General features: G+C 58.8%; 1 protein-coding gene across 5 annotated transcripts; it reads right to left on the bottom strand.

Moving 5' to 3' along the window:
- Nucleotides 1-135: 135 nt before the first annotated feature.
- Nucleotides 136-14,435, bottom strand: AIFM3 (apoptosis inducing factor mitochondria associated 3). 5 transcript variants are annotated; one of them, XM_033097530.1, is made up of 22 exons: nucleotides 14,373-14,435; nucleotides 12,309-12,371; nucleotides 11,617-11,802; nucleotides 7,545-7,758; nucleotides 7,201-7,310; nucleotides 6,821-6,930; nucleotides 6,680-6,724; nucleotides 6,354-6,450; nucleotides 6,166-6,278; nucleotides 5,799-5,990; nucleotides 5,292-5,383; nucleotides 5,050-5,180; nucleotides 4,835-4,950; nucleotides 4,681-4,752; nucleotides 4,524-4,587; nucleotides 3,870-3,946; nucleotides 3,615-3,732; nucleotides 2,293-2,391; nucleotides 1,927-2,002; nucleotides 1,284-1,388; nucleotides 736-756; nucleotides 136-511 (listed from the first exon to the last, which is right to left on the bottom strand). In XM_033097530.1, the coding sequence occupies exons 3-22, from the start codon at nucleotides 11,645-11,647 to the stop codon at nucleotides 472-474; spliced, it is 1,923 nt and encodes a 640-aa protein (XP_032953421.1). In that variant the 5' UTR covers nucleotides 11,648-11,802; nucleotides 12,309-12,371; nucleotides 14,373-14,435; the 3' UTR covers nucleotides 136-471. The 5 variants fall into 5 exon arrangements, with proteins under 5 accessions (XP_032953421.1, XP_032953420.1, XP_032953422.1 ...); XM_033097529.1 differs by lacking the exon at nucleotides 14,373-14,435 and adding an exon at nucleotides 13,964-14,133; XM_033097532.1 differs by lacking the exon at nucleotides 14,373-14,435 and adding an exon at nucleotides 13,964-14,131 and having other exon boundaries at nucleotides 138-511; nucleotides 5,799-5,885.
- Nucleotides 14,436-15,296: the final 861 nt, after the last annotated feature.

Here is a 15,296-nt window from a genome sequence, read left to right as displayed (position 1 = left end):
GAATCAGTTGCTCCCTGCTCTGGGCGCTCACAGGCCAAACTTCCTTGGTGTGGCACTGAGCATTCTGTGGTTGTACCTGACTGTCACCTGCTTTCTTTCTCCTGAGTGTTTGCCCAACGCAGTGGAAGTCACACAGACCTGCAAATATGTGTGTTTTAATTTTAAGATAATGTCTAATATGTTGCAGGGTCCTCCAGGGGACCAGTTGCAATAGAGGGAGAAGAGGCAGGGCCTGTCCTGCCTCGACAGCCAGCAATGCCTGGCAGTTGAGGCCTTGGGAGGTGAGCATCTCTTGGAAGCAGCAGAGGCCTCTCAGGAAGTGAGCTAGGCAGCCGATCGGTGGTAAGCACTGGGAGGGCTCAGGTTCTGCCCTAGGGGATCCTGGGAAATTGGAGGTTGGCACCTTTCCCCAGGGCTTGGCCTCTGTCCCTGGTGCCCCAGCATGCCTGCCCAAGTCTGCTGCATGCAAGCTCAGGATCCTTTCCCAGTGAGCCAGGACATGTCGCCGGTCCTGCAGGAATGAAGGGAGGAGAAGTCAGGGCAGAAGAGAGAAGGCTCCTCACTAAGCACCATGAGTAGCTGGCCCTTGATGACAGCAGGGGCTGCTCTGTGCCAGACCCTGGTGCCCAGCAGGGATGTGTATTTGGGCAGAGGGGGAAAGATCGCTGGGTGCAGACTGGGCTGAGGTGGGAAAGGGTCGGAATTATCAACAGGAAGGACAGAGGACAAACGTACTTGCTGTGCAGCAGAAACAGCCTTTGTGAGGGCAAGAAGGAGAGACAGAGAAGGCCAGGGAGAGAGCATGTCATTTATGTCCCCTTTTGGTTCTCCATTGTGTTTAGCCTGAGGCTTACCCCAGTCCCTGGGGCTCTCTGTAGGAAGGTTGAGCCCACAGGGTGACTCTCTTGGCACCATGCTGGGATGAGGGTAACGGTTGGTGTCCAGTGTCTCCCAGACTCCAAGCCACCACCCCACCTCTCCATGCAAGGTGTCCCCAAGATCATTACCGGCTCCATTTCCCCACCTGGCTCTGCCAGGCTCACTACAAACATGTCGAGTCAGGTGTGCCAGGCCCAGTGATTGCCCAAGCAGTGGGCTTGCCCTGGGACACAGCTCCTTTCCCTTCTGTCTCCCAAGAGTACATATAACCAGCCCACTCCCACATTACAAACTTCGCCACACTCTGCCCCATAGTTGCCATGGGCAGCTTAAGCCAGCCCTTCAGTGGACTTCTTGTCACCCCTCCCCAGTGTGCCACCCCAGGCCTCTAATGCCACACTCACTCCACCTCCCGCTTCCGGATGGCACGGCCTGCGGCCAGCACCTCAGCCACCTTGGACACGATGGGATCATAGTTCATGCTGGCCACGGCGATCACCTCATCTCCTCTGCAGAGAGAGGGTGGCAGAGCCTGAGGACTGTCCCCAGTAGCCCCTCTTCTTGGAGACCCTGACACACCTGTCTACCTAAGGCCCAGGGAGGGATCTTACCTGGGACAACAGGAGTGTCCTGAGCCCCCAGTCCTCCCTGCTTCATACTTTAGCCCAGCACGGGCTTCAGGCTCCTATGGGAACCCCACGTAGGCTCCAGCCTTACTCCTCAGTGGGGTTCAGGGCTGGGCTAGAGTCTTGGCATCACCCACCATTCTCTACCTGTGTGACTACTCAGTGTAAAAGTGGGATGTCAGCACCCACCTAAAGAGCTGTCCTGAAAATAAAATGTCCTGCCTCAGTGCGTGGCAGCGGGAGGTATTACTGCCCTCCTCCTTTCCTCTCCTCTGGTGTCCTGCCTGGCTGCCTCCCGCTGCCAGTCAGCCCACCTTTCAGGTAAGCCCCCCCCTCTGGAGCAGTGTTTCTCTAGGATGAGTTGCCCCTCCCAACAGGCCTCCCGCTGCTACGCTCCCCTGCTCCACCCTGTTGCTCTCACTTGGTGTAAAAAGCCACGAACTTGAGTTCCTCCAGATCCCCCTGGATGATGACGTCGTCGAAGCCTTCTCCATACCCTGTGGGCCGGGCAGGCGGGTGACGCCCATGTGAGGAGGGGATGGAGCTCCACCAGTGCCCTCCTAACAAGCCCCTGGTCCCCCCTCCAGGCCCACCTCCCTTTATCCTTTGAGGTCGTCCCTGGCCCCGCCCCCAGCGAGTTCTTTGCTGTTCTCTATAGCTGTCGTGGTCCCGCCCCTAGGATGCTCATAGTCCCGCCCTGACTCCAAGCCCCACCTCTGCACTCCGCTAACACCTTAGCTTTGCCGCTAAACGCTCCTGGCCCCACCCGGTCCAAGGCCCCAGTTACCTGCGTAGCGCAGGCTCTTGCCGAACATGGCCGTCCACAGGTAGGGCACAATGCTGATCTCTGCCTCCTGCGCCAGCATATTCTGGGCAGCCACGCGTCCTGTGGGACCCAGAGTCGTGACAGCCCTGACCCTAGCTCCCACCACCCCTACACTGACTGCCCCGGCTCTCTGGGAATCCCTCATATGTGGGGCTACTCTTCTCCTCCCCGGAGGTCAAGAGGTGCACCTTTGAGCAGCCAACTGCCCACCCTTATTTGCAGCTGATTGGTACATAGGGGGACACCTAGCTCAAAGCTGGCCACTTAGATTGCTTCTCTGGAGAATTGGAAGTGCCCTTGGTCTGGAAGGTCGGCTTCCTGGGGCTGTGGGCTGCTTGGCCATCTCAGGTGTGCACACAATGAATCAGACACATCAGGTCTGAAGAGGGAGGCAGGAGATTGGGCACAAGTGTCCAGGGAGCAGAGATGACAGCTACACCCAGGGCTCCAGAGAGAATAAGGTGGGTGGCTTCCCGGTTCATGAGACTCCCCTGGAGCCCTGTGGTTGGATGTCTGTGAGAGTCTCTGGGACCCTCTCAGTTACTCCTTAATTACATTCAGCTGATGAGTAGCCTTTGGCTCTTAAAACCTAGCACCAACTTCAAACCTTGGACCTGAACAGAAATTGGTTCCAGGAGTGAGGTTTCAGGCAGCAGAGGCTCAGATGACGTGATGGTGGAGGGGAGGGGCGGTGGGTGCAGGGAGTGTGGCTGTCATCCCTATGAGGCAGCTCACTTGCTGGCAACAGCAGCTTAGGGGCCCAGACCCGGTGTGCACAGTGAGAACAGCTTTGGAGTCTTAGTAAGGGGGACGCTATTCCTCAGATAGGACAACAGCTCCCACTGAGCCCAGGTTTGGCCACCTCCCCGGGGCCTGCATAAGGCGACTGCATTCCCAGAGCCAGTCAAGTGGCTCAAAGGAGATGGAAGCACTGAGTGGGGAACTGGCCCGGGTCCTACCAAATCCCTTTCTCCCTGGTGAACGTGTCTTTGAGGACAAAAGAGAAGGAGAAGCTGGTGGAAAGACAAGTGCAGTGGGGTGCTGTGGCTGGCTGAATGGGGTGTCCAGAGGACACAGAAGGCAGGTCTCTGGAGATGTGTCACAGGGTTCTTGCTCTGTGAGCTGGCTTGATCACCTGGATGAGGCTGGCCACACAGGCCACGACAGAGCTCTGAATGGCTCTGCAACCAGCAACCAAGGTCAGCAACTGAGAGGAGAGCCTGGGGGTGCTGAGACCCTGGGACAGCGTCCCACCTCCCACCCTGCTGTGGGGCTGGCCATACCCTGGGCATGAGCCATCTGCCAGTGTGGGATGTTCACTTTCCGATTGTTCCTCCAGGCCAGGGGGAAGGTGACAGCATCGCCAGCCGCAAACACGCCTGGGACGTTGGTCTGCATCATCTGTGGGGAGAGGGCCCATAGATGGGCTTCATGGAGCCCCCCACTCTCTGGTGACCTCCAGGAGGGCTCCATGGATAGGATGGGGCCCTGACCTACCACCCCCAGCCCAGCTGCTTTCCCATCCCTCCCAGCCCCACCTTGTTCACAGGGATGAAGCCTCGGGAATCCAGACTGATGCCGCTCTGCCTCAGGAAGCCCGTGGCTGGCACCGCACCTGACAGGACAGGGCCACTGTGTCCACTGCCTGGCCCCTCCCTTCTCCCGCCTCACTGTTCTGCGGGACCCACACCCTTCAGTCGCCACAACCCAGCCCCAGACAGATCATCCAACGGGCTGCCTACACTGCAGGCTTTGTGCATCCTGGCCCCTCTGCAGGGTCCCCGTCAGAACCCCGCTCTTCCCATCAGGCCTCAGGGACAGCTTCCTCTGAGAAGCATCTCAGGAAGCCCCCGGTGGGGGGTGGGGCGTACACCACCACCTCAGCCCCTGTGCTGCCACCTCCCAGCTCAGTCCCTCCCCAACTGGCACCTCAGCTGGAGCAGGGACCAGTTCGAGGCTGTTTGTGTCCTGTAGCCTGCACAGGGCAGGCCGTGGAGTTAGGTGTGAGTGGGCGATGGCCACGGGGAGCACCCTCCATGCCAGGCCTGGGCCAAGCAGGCCCATTCTCCAACACTGCCTTGAAGTGGGTATGACTGGGGTCCCCATTTTATAGATGTGAAAACAGGCTCGTGAGGGGAAGGGACTGTGACCCAAGGCTCTGCTCATTTGCACCCACCTGCCCACCCACTCACCAATGCCCACCACACAGACGTCGGCCCGCACCACCTTGCTGCTCTTCAGCACAACCTCTTTGAGCTGTGGAGAGTAGGCGGGTGAGCAGGTATGCCCAGCTCCTGGGCACAGGGGAGAGGGGTCAGAGAGCGGCAGGGGTCGAGGAGAAGGGCCCACCTTTCCCTCCTGGGCCCGCAGCTCTGACACCTCTGTCTGCATGTAGAACTTGACCCGGTTGTTCTCAAACATCTGTCAGGGCAGGTAGGCCATGGGTGCGAGCCCAGCTGGAGCTGGGCTGGGCGTCCAGGGTTCTGAGGGGCTGGGGGCTCACCTTCATGAGGGCACGACCGACACGCTCCCCCAGGAACCTCTTGAAGGGCGTCTCCTCCAACTCTACCACGGACACTGAGTGGGCCTTCTCGGTCAGATAGGCGGCTACCTCCATCCCTGAGCCAGAGTGGTGGGCAGCAGGCTGGCACCCTGCACCTCCCAGGGCCGGCACTGCCCCGGGACTGGCTACCCCCCTCACCACCCCCAGCTGCTCACCTAGGAAGCCGGCTCCCACAACCACCGCGTTTCGGCCCCGGGCCAGCCTCACCACGCGATTGGCATCCTCAGGTGTCCGGATCGTGAACACGTTCTCCACCTCTTTGCCTTTGCAGCTCAGGGTCTTAGGGCTGAGACATAGCCAGCGTCAGTGAGGGGCTCCAGCACCCCAAGCCCTCCCATCCTGGCTGGTGCCCTACCCCAGTGTCCAACAGGGGGCAGCCAGGGAGACACCTTCCCACCTGCTCCCTGGTGCCAGCAGCAGCTTGCTGTACTCCAGCTTGAAGCCATCCTTGAACACGACCTTCTTGTTTCTCACGTCCACTGTGACCACCTGCAACCCCCACCAGGCAGAGCACGGACCTGGGCCTGGTCGCCCACTCCTGGGGCCCAGCCAGACCCATGGAGCAGCTCCATGGGGGCTGTTCGTGCCATCTGGGGTGCCTTTCCTCCCTCGCCTGGCAACTCCTCCTCACTCTTTAAGCTTCAGACATCACCTTCCCCTCAAAGCCCTCCTTACGCTCCCAAGTCCCACCGGGTTCTCCCAGCCCAGCCCTGAGCCGATCACCTATGTCTCCACACACTGGGGGTCTCCGTGTGTACCCATGGCCCTGCCAGAAAGAGGACCCAGAGCAGCCTCCCAGGCTGGCAGCATCCTCTGGGTGCCTAGGCATGAGGGCAGAGCACCCCTATACCTTCAGGGACCCACACGGCCTGGCCTTTCATAGCTCCCCAGCCTGGCCCAGTACCTGGGCCTCGGTGAGCACCTCGATGCCATAGGCTCGGAAGAACTCCTTGGGCCTCAGGGCCAGCTGCTCAGGCTGGGCGTCCAGGGACTGCGGGAGATAGCCAGCTTGAGACGGGGCTAGGGGGCATTGTTCCAGTTTGCAACAGAGGACCTGGGCCCAGGGAGGATGGGGCCAGCTCCGGATCACATGGGGCTGCAGGACAGAATTCAGCAAACCCAGATCTTCAGACCCCAGGGCACCACAGATGGGCCTGGCATGAATGGAGAAGGCAGCTGGCCAGACCCCCAAGGGGCAACAAGCAGGGCTCTGAGTGGGCCTAACTTTGCCCAGAGGAATAAGGCCCAGCCCTCAGTCACCCAGCCCCCACCTTGCTGAGCTTAGGCCGGTCATAGGGGAGGTGCCGGTCCAGTGTGCACAGGACAATCCTGTCTGAGAAGCCCTCCTGCCGCAGGGTCTCTGCACACACCAAGCCAGCTGCGCCTGGGGAGAGAGGGCTGTGGGTCAGGGACCACCTCTCCCCTACCCCAACCGGCCCATCAGGATCCTACCACCAACCTGCGCCCACAATGAGCACGTTGGTGCTGCCACTATGGCCAGCACTTGGAGAGATACACTTGGCCATCACCTTGGTCCTTCGCTGCAGCTGCAAGGCCTGGGGGTCACCAGAGAGTGGGGGGCAGCTGGGAGCAGGGGTCATGGCCAACCTCCCTACGCCAACATTCTAGCAGTCCAGCTTCATTCCCGCCATGCAGCCCTTCACGCTGTTCCCCAGCCACGTAACCAGACTCCCTCTCATCACAGGGCTTTGCTCGTGCTGTTCCCTGGGACCACAGGCCCTCCTCGCCTCTCCCTTCTGCCTGAGCCCCAAGCCACCCCCTCACCTGCTTGCTGGCTCGGACGTACACCTTCTCCTTCTCAATCTTCACCTGCAAATGCTTCGGAGCTCAGAACCAGGCTTTGGGGTGCTCCGGCCCCTCACCCTGTACCCCCAGGCTCCCACCCCATCGTGCACCTGGCCCCACCTGGAACTTGTGCAGACTATCCAAGCCAGGGAAATCCTCTAGGTCCCCAGTGCTGATGTTGAAACAGGCACCATGCCAGGGGCAGCGCACCCGGCCACGGGACAGCACACCTGGGAGGGGGCAGTGCTGAGCTGGGGTCCCAGGCAAGAGTTCCTTTCAAAGGACCCGTGTCCCAGCATCCCCTGGCCCTTCCACACAGCTCAGGAGACCCCACCAACAGATGAGGAACTGGAGGCCCAGGGAGGAGCCAAGCTGGCCTGGGGCCTGGAAGTGGGGGCAGGAGTCCCCTAGGGGAAGAGCGCCCCCCTTTGACGGTGCAGAGGCCAATCCCACTTCAGGAAGTCCCGCCCCCACTTTCCGTGTGCACCAGGACCACTCACCTTTCACTAGGGGTGCACCATAGTGTGGACACTTGTGGCCCAGGGCATGGAACTCCCCGTTGTCCTTCACCAGCAGCACCTTCCCCCAGCCCAGCTCCACTTCCCGCATCCTGGGGAAGGGCTGCCCTCAGAAGTCAGGCCAGATGGGAGGCACCAGCTCCTGCAGGCGCCTCCTCCCGAGTCCAGCCTTCTAGGGAGCAGGCCCAGACCAGCAGAAACCACAAAGGCAGTGGCCAGCACAGGAGCGGGCCATGGCCCCTGCAGACCACCCCATCCACCACATGCGTGGCTTGTGCGTGCCTCCCACCTTGGGCCCTCTGACCCGTCCCAAGCCCAGCACCCACTGGCCATTCTCGAGGTCCTTCACATGGCAGACGGCAGCCTCCACGCAGTCCTGAGCACTGGGGTAGGGGTGAGGGGCGGGCAGGCGCTCCTCTGTGTGGAAGTGGCGGGCAGTGCCGTTGCCCTGGTAGGCCCGGGGGCTGCCCTTCCCGCTGGCTGACAGCTCCTCCTTGCCCCGTTCTTTCTCAGGCAGCACCACCTCGATCTTGAGCTCCACTGAGGAGGAGAGGGGTGGACTGTGAGCCTCCAGACTGCCCACCTTGCCCACCCCAAAAGCTCTGGGCACGGCTTGCTCCTGAGTGTGGCTTCTCCCCTGTACCTCAGCCTCTCCAGAAAGCCTTCTGTATCACCAGCAAAGAGCCCTAAAACAGGCAAGAAGCAGGACGGGGGCGGGGGGAGGGTGGCAGCAGGGGTGGGCACTGGGTGGGCTTGAATTAATTTCTGCACGTTTTCTTTTCAATAACAAAATTCATGAGGGGGTCACAAACAAAGCTCTTTGAATCCTAACATTGCCCTTTCTGCAGGAATCTGTGTGGAGGAAAGTCTGGCTCCAAGGGCACACTCCCCAGTGGAGAACAACATCCCCCATGGATCAGGGGCACATTTAGAGTCTGACTCAAGTGAGAACAGGGCATCCCAAAGGGGTGCAGCTCAGATCCCCGCTGGTGAATATGCGTGAAGGGAAATCGAGGGTTCATTGTTCTATGCTTGTAACTTTCCCATAGGTTTGCACTTCTTTTCAAAATTCAGAAAAACAGAAGTGTATACGACATAATTCCCACTTCTTAAAACAGCTATTCTTACAAGTTTGAGAATCCTTCATCATTTACCAAACGCTGGTTTTACAGCGTCTTCGTGGTACAGGGATCTGGAGCCTTAGGGATGACTCCCACCTGGGGAGGGGTGTATGTGGACAGAGCAGAGAGGGCACAACCCCCCTCAGCCTCCACACAGAAGACACTTCCCCTGCCTGCCCCTGGGGCCAACGCTAGGGGGAAGTTAGCCTGAGATTGTCATTTTCTTCTTTATACTTCTCCACATTTTCCAAATTCCCTACAATGTGCCTGGGGTATTTTTCTAATTAGAAGGGAACAATAAACAGAATTTTGAGCAGCAATAATCTGACCTCCTGGGCTGCTGCTACAGGGAGGACAGCTGAGTGATGGAAGCTAAGCCCCTGGCACAGCGTGGGCCTGATGCTCGAGCAGGAGGTGCCTCTCCCAACTCCCAAGGCACCAGAGCCTCCAGGCCTCTCCCGGCTTCACCTCTGATCCCTTCCACCTCAGACGTAACACTCCAGAAGCAAAGAACCCAGAGTCACAGTTCCCAGCTTTTGCCTATGCAGTTTCCTTGGCCCAAGCTGCCATCCTTCCTCATCTCATGCTGTGCTAATCACCCACCCTGGCCTGGCCTGGGAGCCTGGTGGGGGGTAGCATCGCCCCCCCCTCCAGCCTCACATTACAGCTCTCAGCCCAGGCCTGGGCACAGCAGGAGTCGGAGGTGAAGGTACACGCCATAATTCCAGCTGGGCAGGAACGGCACCTGAGCACACCACATGCTGAAGCTGTTGTGTGTGTGTGTGGGGCTGGTGGAGGGGGGTATTGAGGGGAGGGTGTTTTCCCTTCATTTTCCATACTTTATGTAATGGTGTTAGAATGTTTTCAGAAGAATTAAAAAGAAAAATACTTTGGACTCAGCTGACACCAGCTATGAGGGCTTTAGAGAAGGAGCTCACAAGAACAGCCTGGCAGGGACCCAGATAACAGCCAAGCCAGGCTGTTTTCATCTTCCACCTTCTTCCAGAAGGCTCCGAGATACTCTCTAATGCAATCTAACTGGAAGCTATTAAGTCAGGAGCAGCGGCAGAAAGGTGAATGAGGAGGGGGTCTCTGCTTACCCACAGAGCCAAATCAAACCTAGCTCCATGATTTCCAGCTGCCCATGTGACCATGGCCCCTGCCTTAGCTCCTCTGGGCAGATGCCTTTGTTATAAAATGGAGAGAACAGCATCTGCCTCTTTGGTGACACTGAATACTAAAGAAGATAATATATGAAACCCAGAGTAGAACCTCAACAGATGAAGTTGGGCAATAGTGTTTTATGTTATTGTTGTTTCTTCTTTTTTTAATGTGTGTTTTTCTTTCTTTCTTTCACTTTCTTTTTTTTTTGTGGGGGGTTTAATAGTGTTTTATTGGTTAGCTCCGAGCTTCCTGGCAGCCATGGCAAAGAGGGAAAGTCTTTAAGTAGCACTTGGCCTAATAAAAAACAGGTGATCATATACCAAGACAGGTGCACTTCTTCCTAGTTCTGAGCTTAATAAGGGTCTTTCTATCAGGAACACAGAGCCACTGAAGCATGGGGAGTATAGAGGGAGCTCAGAAAGTTTGTGCTGGTATGCTCCGAGCCACAGACTTGAATAAGTTAGAAAATGAAGAATTTGCACAAAGATCTTCTGCTTGTTCTGGTTTCCTTATGGCCCCAGCTGAACCTTCATGGCTGAATGCTCTCACTCCCACACCCTGAAATTCCCTAAGCCTCACCCCTCACCTGCCCAGCAAGTGTACCTGGGGCCTGAGCTCCTGCCCTCCTGCCACAGCCCCACAGGGAAGTCCTGGCTATAGAGGTGATGAGAATGTTCTGCAAGTGCTTCCTGTGTGTGGGGCCCTGTGCTAAACACAACAGCCTGCACAGGGAACGTAATAATCAGCCCCCATGTTATAAGTGAGAGCACAGAGACTCAGAGAGGTAATATCACCTGCCCAAGGCCACACAGCCAGAAAGGGGGGCTGGATTTGGACTCAAGAGGCCAAGTTCTTAGCACTGCCACTGGTTTGGTGAGAGTGACCAAACCCTGTACCAGGAATCCTTGGGGCCAGGGGTCCCAGGCAGGCCAGTCCTTTGCATTACTTTAAAAGTAACTATAGGTGGCATCTTCTGCGCTGGGCCTCCTGCCAGCCCAGTAGTTCTACAGGAGCCCGATATGGGGCCAGCCAGCATCCTTCTGCCCAATTCCGATGGGAGGAGGCTGAGGTCAAGACAATGGACATCATTTGCCCAGGTCACACATCGAGGCAGGATCTGGCCCAGGGCTCGGTGTCTACCACATGGGAGTAAGGGGAGAGAGAGCAGGTTTCTGGGGCAGGTGTGAGTGTGTCCCTCTACCTGGCAGGACATCACACATCTCCTCTTGCCCCTAAATTCTCCCTCAGACCCAGGAAAAGGAGAAAAGGATCAGGCGTTCCAAGGTAATGAAGCCGATGGGTATCAGGTAAGGTGAGCTGGGGTTAGCAGGCCTGGGCACGGTCACCTGCGCAAGGTGGGCGGGGTACTGACTGGGCACTAGAGAGAGCTCCCTCGGCATCGGTTTCTTCATCTGTGACATGCCTGTACACATTGCTTTCCTGGGTGTTGTGAGAAGGGAAGAGGGAAAGTGGGGGCCAGAGGGAGAACCCAGCCGACAATCTCCAGGGGAGATTGAACCCAGGCCTCCCTGGCACCCTGGGACACCCCTACCCTGGTCTGGAACCCCTTGGGCTAGGCAGCATGGGGATTTCCTGTCCAAATGGGGAAGTGTGCCCAGAGAGGCTGTGCCCAGAGAGGCTGGCCCAAGGTCACACAGGGGTCAGAAGAGGTGAAGATGGCTGGGACCTGTCCACTCTCACAGCAACTCCAAGAGGTCATTTTGTAGAGAGGGAAACTGAGGCTCAGAGAGGTACCTTGTGTACTTTGGGTCACAGAGCGGCTGCGGGTGTCCCCAGAGCCCCCCTTCCCTGGCCCTGAGGGAACACAGCTCCCCTCCTCACCCTGTGGCAAGAAGAACCCTCCCCTCCCCTTTCCAAGAAAGATTCAGCTGCTATTCCTACCACCAGCACCCAAAGCCCCAAATAAAGAGTGGGAGTCCCTGGAAGGGGGCCCGAAGACTCCAGGCCCCTCACCCCCTCCTGCCTGCCTCGCATTAACATTCGGAGCCGGCAGCCGCCCAGCCTGACCTACTTTGGAGGCAGCGGGGGAGGGGGAGGAGGAAGGTGACAGGAGGAGGGAGGGGGGAGGAGGTAGCAAAAAGAGAGGAGTTACCTGGCTTAGGTTTGGAGAAGCAGCCGCCCATGGCGAGTGGCCCTCGGATGGGCAGGAGGCAGGCGCACAGATGGTGGGCTATGGGAGGTTAGGGTGCCCCCGGTGGGGCTCGACCCCCCACAGCCCTTAGAAATGCTGGAGCTTCCATCACCATCCCAGCTGGAGCTACCTTCAGGACCTGCAGGCCTGCGGTGAGGGGACAGGGGGGTGTCGATAGGGCCTAGGGCTTAGATAGGTTATATGGGTAGAGACACAGAGAGAGACACAAATGGTGGGGGAGCTTCTGGAAGAGGCCCACATTGGAGCTGGCGATTGTTGCATGTAGGGGACCAGATCCCAGAGAAACACCTTCATTTTAAGGCCCTCCGTGCTCAGCACCCTCACTGCCCCCTCCCACCTTTGCCAAAGGAGCCCCTCTGTTCCAACTTAGCCAGACTTTTAGGTCCAACCCCACCGCTGCCTTGTCCAGCAAATCTTCCCTGCTTTCTGCTGCCCCCTCAGCATCCCACAGCCTGGGAGCCCTGGGACACTCCTTTCTCCGGGGAGCCCACCAGGCCTGGGGTCAAAGCCCAGGCCCATTTGGGCAGATCAGAACCCTCCTGGACCTCGGGTTTCTCTTCACTACGATGGAGTGACATTTAGTTGTCCCTGGCCCCAGCACCCACCCTGGCCAGTAGCCCCTCTACACATACCTCTTCCATGGGCAGCCACTGCTTCTTGTTCCCAGCCCAACAGTGGATGCAGGCTGCCTGGCCCTGAAAGGCAGGGCAAGGGGGCAGGGGTCCAGGAGGCAGCCTTCACCCCTCCTCCCAGTGTGAGCTGCCACCAGGAGGGGCTGGAAGGGGCGGGGCTGGGTCAGTCCACTGGTCCCCAGGGAAACCCAGCTCCATGGTGAACAGAAGTGGGCAGCCAGCCCAGGCCTGATGGGGTTGGGCGGGAAAGGGAGGCCACAGTCCGGCCACAGGCCATGCCCGGCAGCCATGAGCTCTCACCCCCCACCCTCACTCTTCACAAGCCCGTGGTGCTGAGGTCATGCCCTGCATCAAATGGAGAAACTGAGGAGCCAAGGGCTTACCAAGGTCACGCAGCAGGTAGGGGTATCTGGGTGGCCTCCTACTCCCTTTCCTACTTAGTTCAAAGAAGGGTAGGGACCCAAGAAGCCCCGATATCACCCTGCAAGCCACTGGGCTGGGGGAGGGGTCACTAGGTCAGCAGAGATCCCTGTAGCCAAGGAGCCCTCAAAGCCACAGGATGGACCTTCCGGAAGATGCAGCTTATAGACTGGACTTCGGGAGGCCCAGGACAAAAGTGTACCTGCCCTGTTTACGACTGTCCATCCCACTCTCATCTCCTTTGTTTCCCTTGAAAGTTCTTCCTGAAGTCTAACTCCAGTGGGGCTGAGGCTTACTGGGTCTATCCCAGATCCCAGCAAGGGCCCTGGGTAGGTGCCTCAGAGCAAGGGGGCCAAGAAGACAGGACGAAAAGGTTGGGGAAGGACCACCTACTGCCTGGCACCTGATCTTACCTGCTCTAGAGGTGCCCATTACAGGCCAAGAGGCTGTGGCACCCAAAGGCCACCTGCCTGTACACCCATGCTCTCTGCCCCAGTTGTCGCCAAGGCAGATTGGTAAAATGTGGCCACCACCCACCCCTCATGCCCTCTCCCTGGGCACAAGGGGGCCCCTCCCCAGATCTGGCTTCACCTCTGGCTCAGCCCTGACTACTTCCTTCCTGCCTGGCATCAGGCCTCACCTGCTGGACCACAGATCCCAGAAAAGGTGGGACTTGCCACCAGGTGCCTGTCTAGGCTGTTCCCTCCCTTTCCAGGTGCCCAGGTATCTGGAAACTCCAGGGCCTTGGGCCTGGAAACAGATTTGCTGGGGATGGAACCTTCTCCAGGCCTACTGTGTGCTAGGCAGGTTTGGTGCCCTCCTGCCTCCTGCAGGCCCAGATACCCCCACTCAAAGGCAAAAGTCCTTGCCAGGGGCATGGCAGGAGGGGACCCCATGTTTTGGCAGAATGCTGTCCATTGCCCACCAGCTGCCCAATGGCCAAAAAGTTGTAACTGCCTGTGTGCTAACTATCCATCAGGAGCCTGTGTCCTGTCCAAGACCTCCCCACCCAGAGCCCCAGCTGGCGGAGGCTGGGGAGAGAAGCCTCTCCGGACTTCTCTGCACAGCCCCTCTCTCCCCCTAGTCCCACTCTTCACCAAGGATCTGATGGGCCCTTCCTACACCAACCCTGGGGGCTCCTGACCAGCGCAGGCCGTCAGTGGCTTTCAGCCCTTCTTGGATGGCATCCAAGCTCCTCAGACAGGCACTGGAGTTGGGGAGCAGGCGGTCCTCACCTCCTCCCCTACAGGGCTTAGGCGCAAACCTCCGGTGCACTCTCCCTGCCTTTGCACGTGCTGTTCCTCTATCTGAGATGCCCTTTCAAGTAGTCTCCACAGATCGTCCAGGTCCCCCCACCAGACCGGGTGGCCCAGGAAGGGGGAATGACACACAACACACAGTAGGGCCACGCGGCGGCGAGCCGGGGAGGACCCTGAAGGGGAGGGGAGAAGGAAGAGTGGCGCTTCTGCCCTGGCTTGTCTCTCTTTCCTCGGCTGCAGACCCCCAGCCTCCAGAGCGCCCGCCCGGGTTCCGAGACCCGCGAGGGCGCGCGCTAGCTCGGAGTGCGGAGGCTGCGGGATAGGGACCCGGGGACCGAATCGGGTGGCGGGTTCGGGGTCCCGGGAGCTGGGGGCGGGCGCTCACCTGGGTTGGACGCAGGCGTCCGCTCTGGAGCCGCTACGGGGCCGCGGCCGCGGGGCGGGGGGGGAACGGGGGGGGCGGAAGGAGCGGGCGGGGGCGGGGCTGGCGCTGCGGCGACACTGCGGCCAGGGAGCCCGCGCGCGCAGCCCCGCCCCGCCGGGCCGTGAAGGTGGGGGCTCCAGGGTCAGGGGTCAGCCGGCGGTCTCTGAGTCCCCACGCGGGTCTCGAGGTGTGAGGAGGCAGCCGGGGGCTCTCGCGGCTCTTGACGCCCCGGCGGAGTCTGGGATCCCGGAGATCCTCGCGACCCTCCGAGGCGCCAAGCTGGGGCGCGCAACGGGTCTGATTCTTTTTCCTTTTCTTTCTTTAGTAAGTCTTCGAACCATCCGTGGGCGGCGTGGGGGAAGTTAAGTCACCTGAGAAGCCTCTCCAAGAAAGAAAACCCAAATCACTCCCGCCTGCCCCCTAGATACCTTGACCCGCTTTGGGGATTCAGTCTTCCAGGTCTCCTAGCTCCCTCCCTCCCCTGTCCCCAAACACAATTTGCTCTATTTTAAATGTTATTTTATTACATTTTCTCTTTCCCACCTGTCATTATACCAGGAGAACTTCCTGGGTCCCCATAAATCCTGGTGCATCCTGGCGTTCTGTCCCCTCCTCCAGGAAGCCCTCCTTGACCAGCCTCCCCAGACTCCATCAGGACCTGATATTCTGACTCTTGGACCTCTTGTGTTTCATTTTCCTGACTATCCAGATCTTTGCGTAGTGGTTTTGTCCCTCCAGATCTTTGCGTAGTGGTTTTGTCCCTCCAGCCAACTGGAATTCTGACTATGGGGGAAATGAATGAATGATACATTCCGGGGAAGGGATGTCACATCTACCACTCACTACACACATCAGGGCCCACCAACTCTGTTGTCCTTTTATTGC

This window comes from Rhinolophus ferrumequinum, chromosome 25, assembly GCF_004115265.2.
Source record: "Rhinolophus ferrumequinum isolate MPI-CBG mRhiFer1 chromosome 25, mRhiFer1_v1.p, whole genome shotgun sequence".
In the NCBI taxonomy this organism is placed as follows: Eukaryota; Metazoa; Chordata; class Mammalia; order Chiroptera; family Rhinolophidae; genus Rhinolophus; species Rhinolophus ferrumequinum.
The sequence above is the reverse complement of the archived record's forward strand: the minus strand, read 5'-3'. Positions and strand labels throughout refer to the sequence as shown.

Coding starts and splice junctions, on each gene's coding strand:
- AIFM3 (XM_033097530.1), bottom strand. CDS start 11,647: ATGGGCGGCTGCTTCTCCAAACCTAAGCCAG. Junction 3,947..4,523: donor CGTCTGTGTGGTGGGCATTG/GTGAGTGGGTGG, acceptor CTGTCCTGTCAG/GTGCGGTGCCAGCCACGGGC. Junction 2,392..3,614: donor GCAGATGGCTCATGCCCAGG/GTATGGCCAGCC, acceptor TGGGTCCCACAG/GACGCGTGGCTGCCCAGAAT.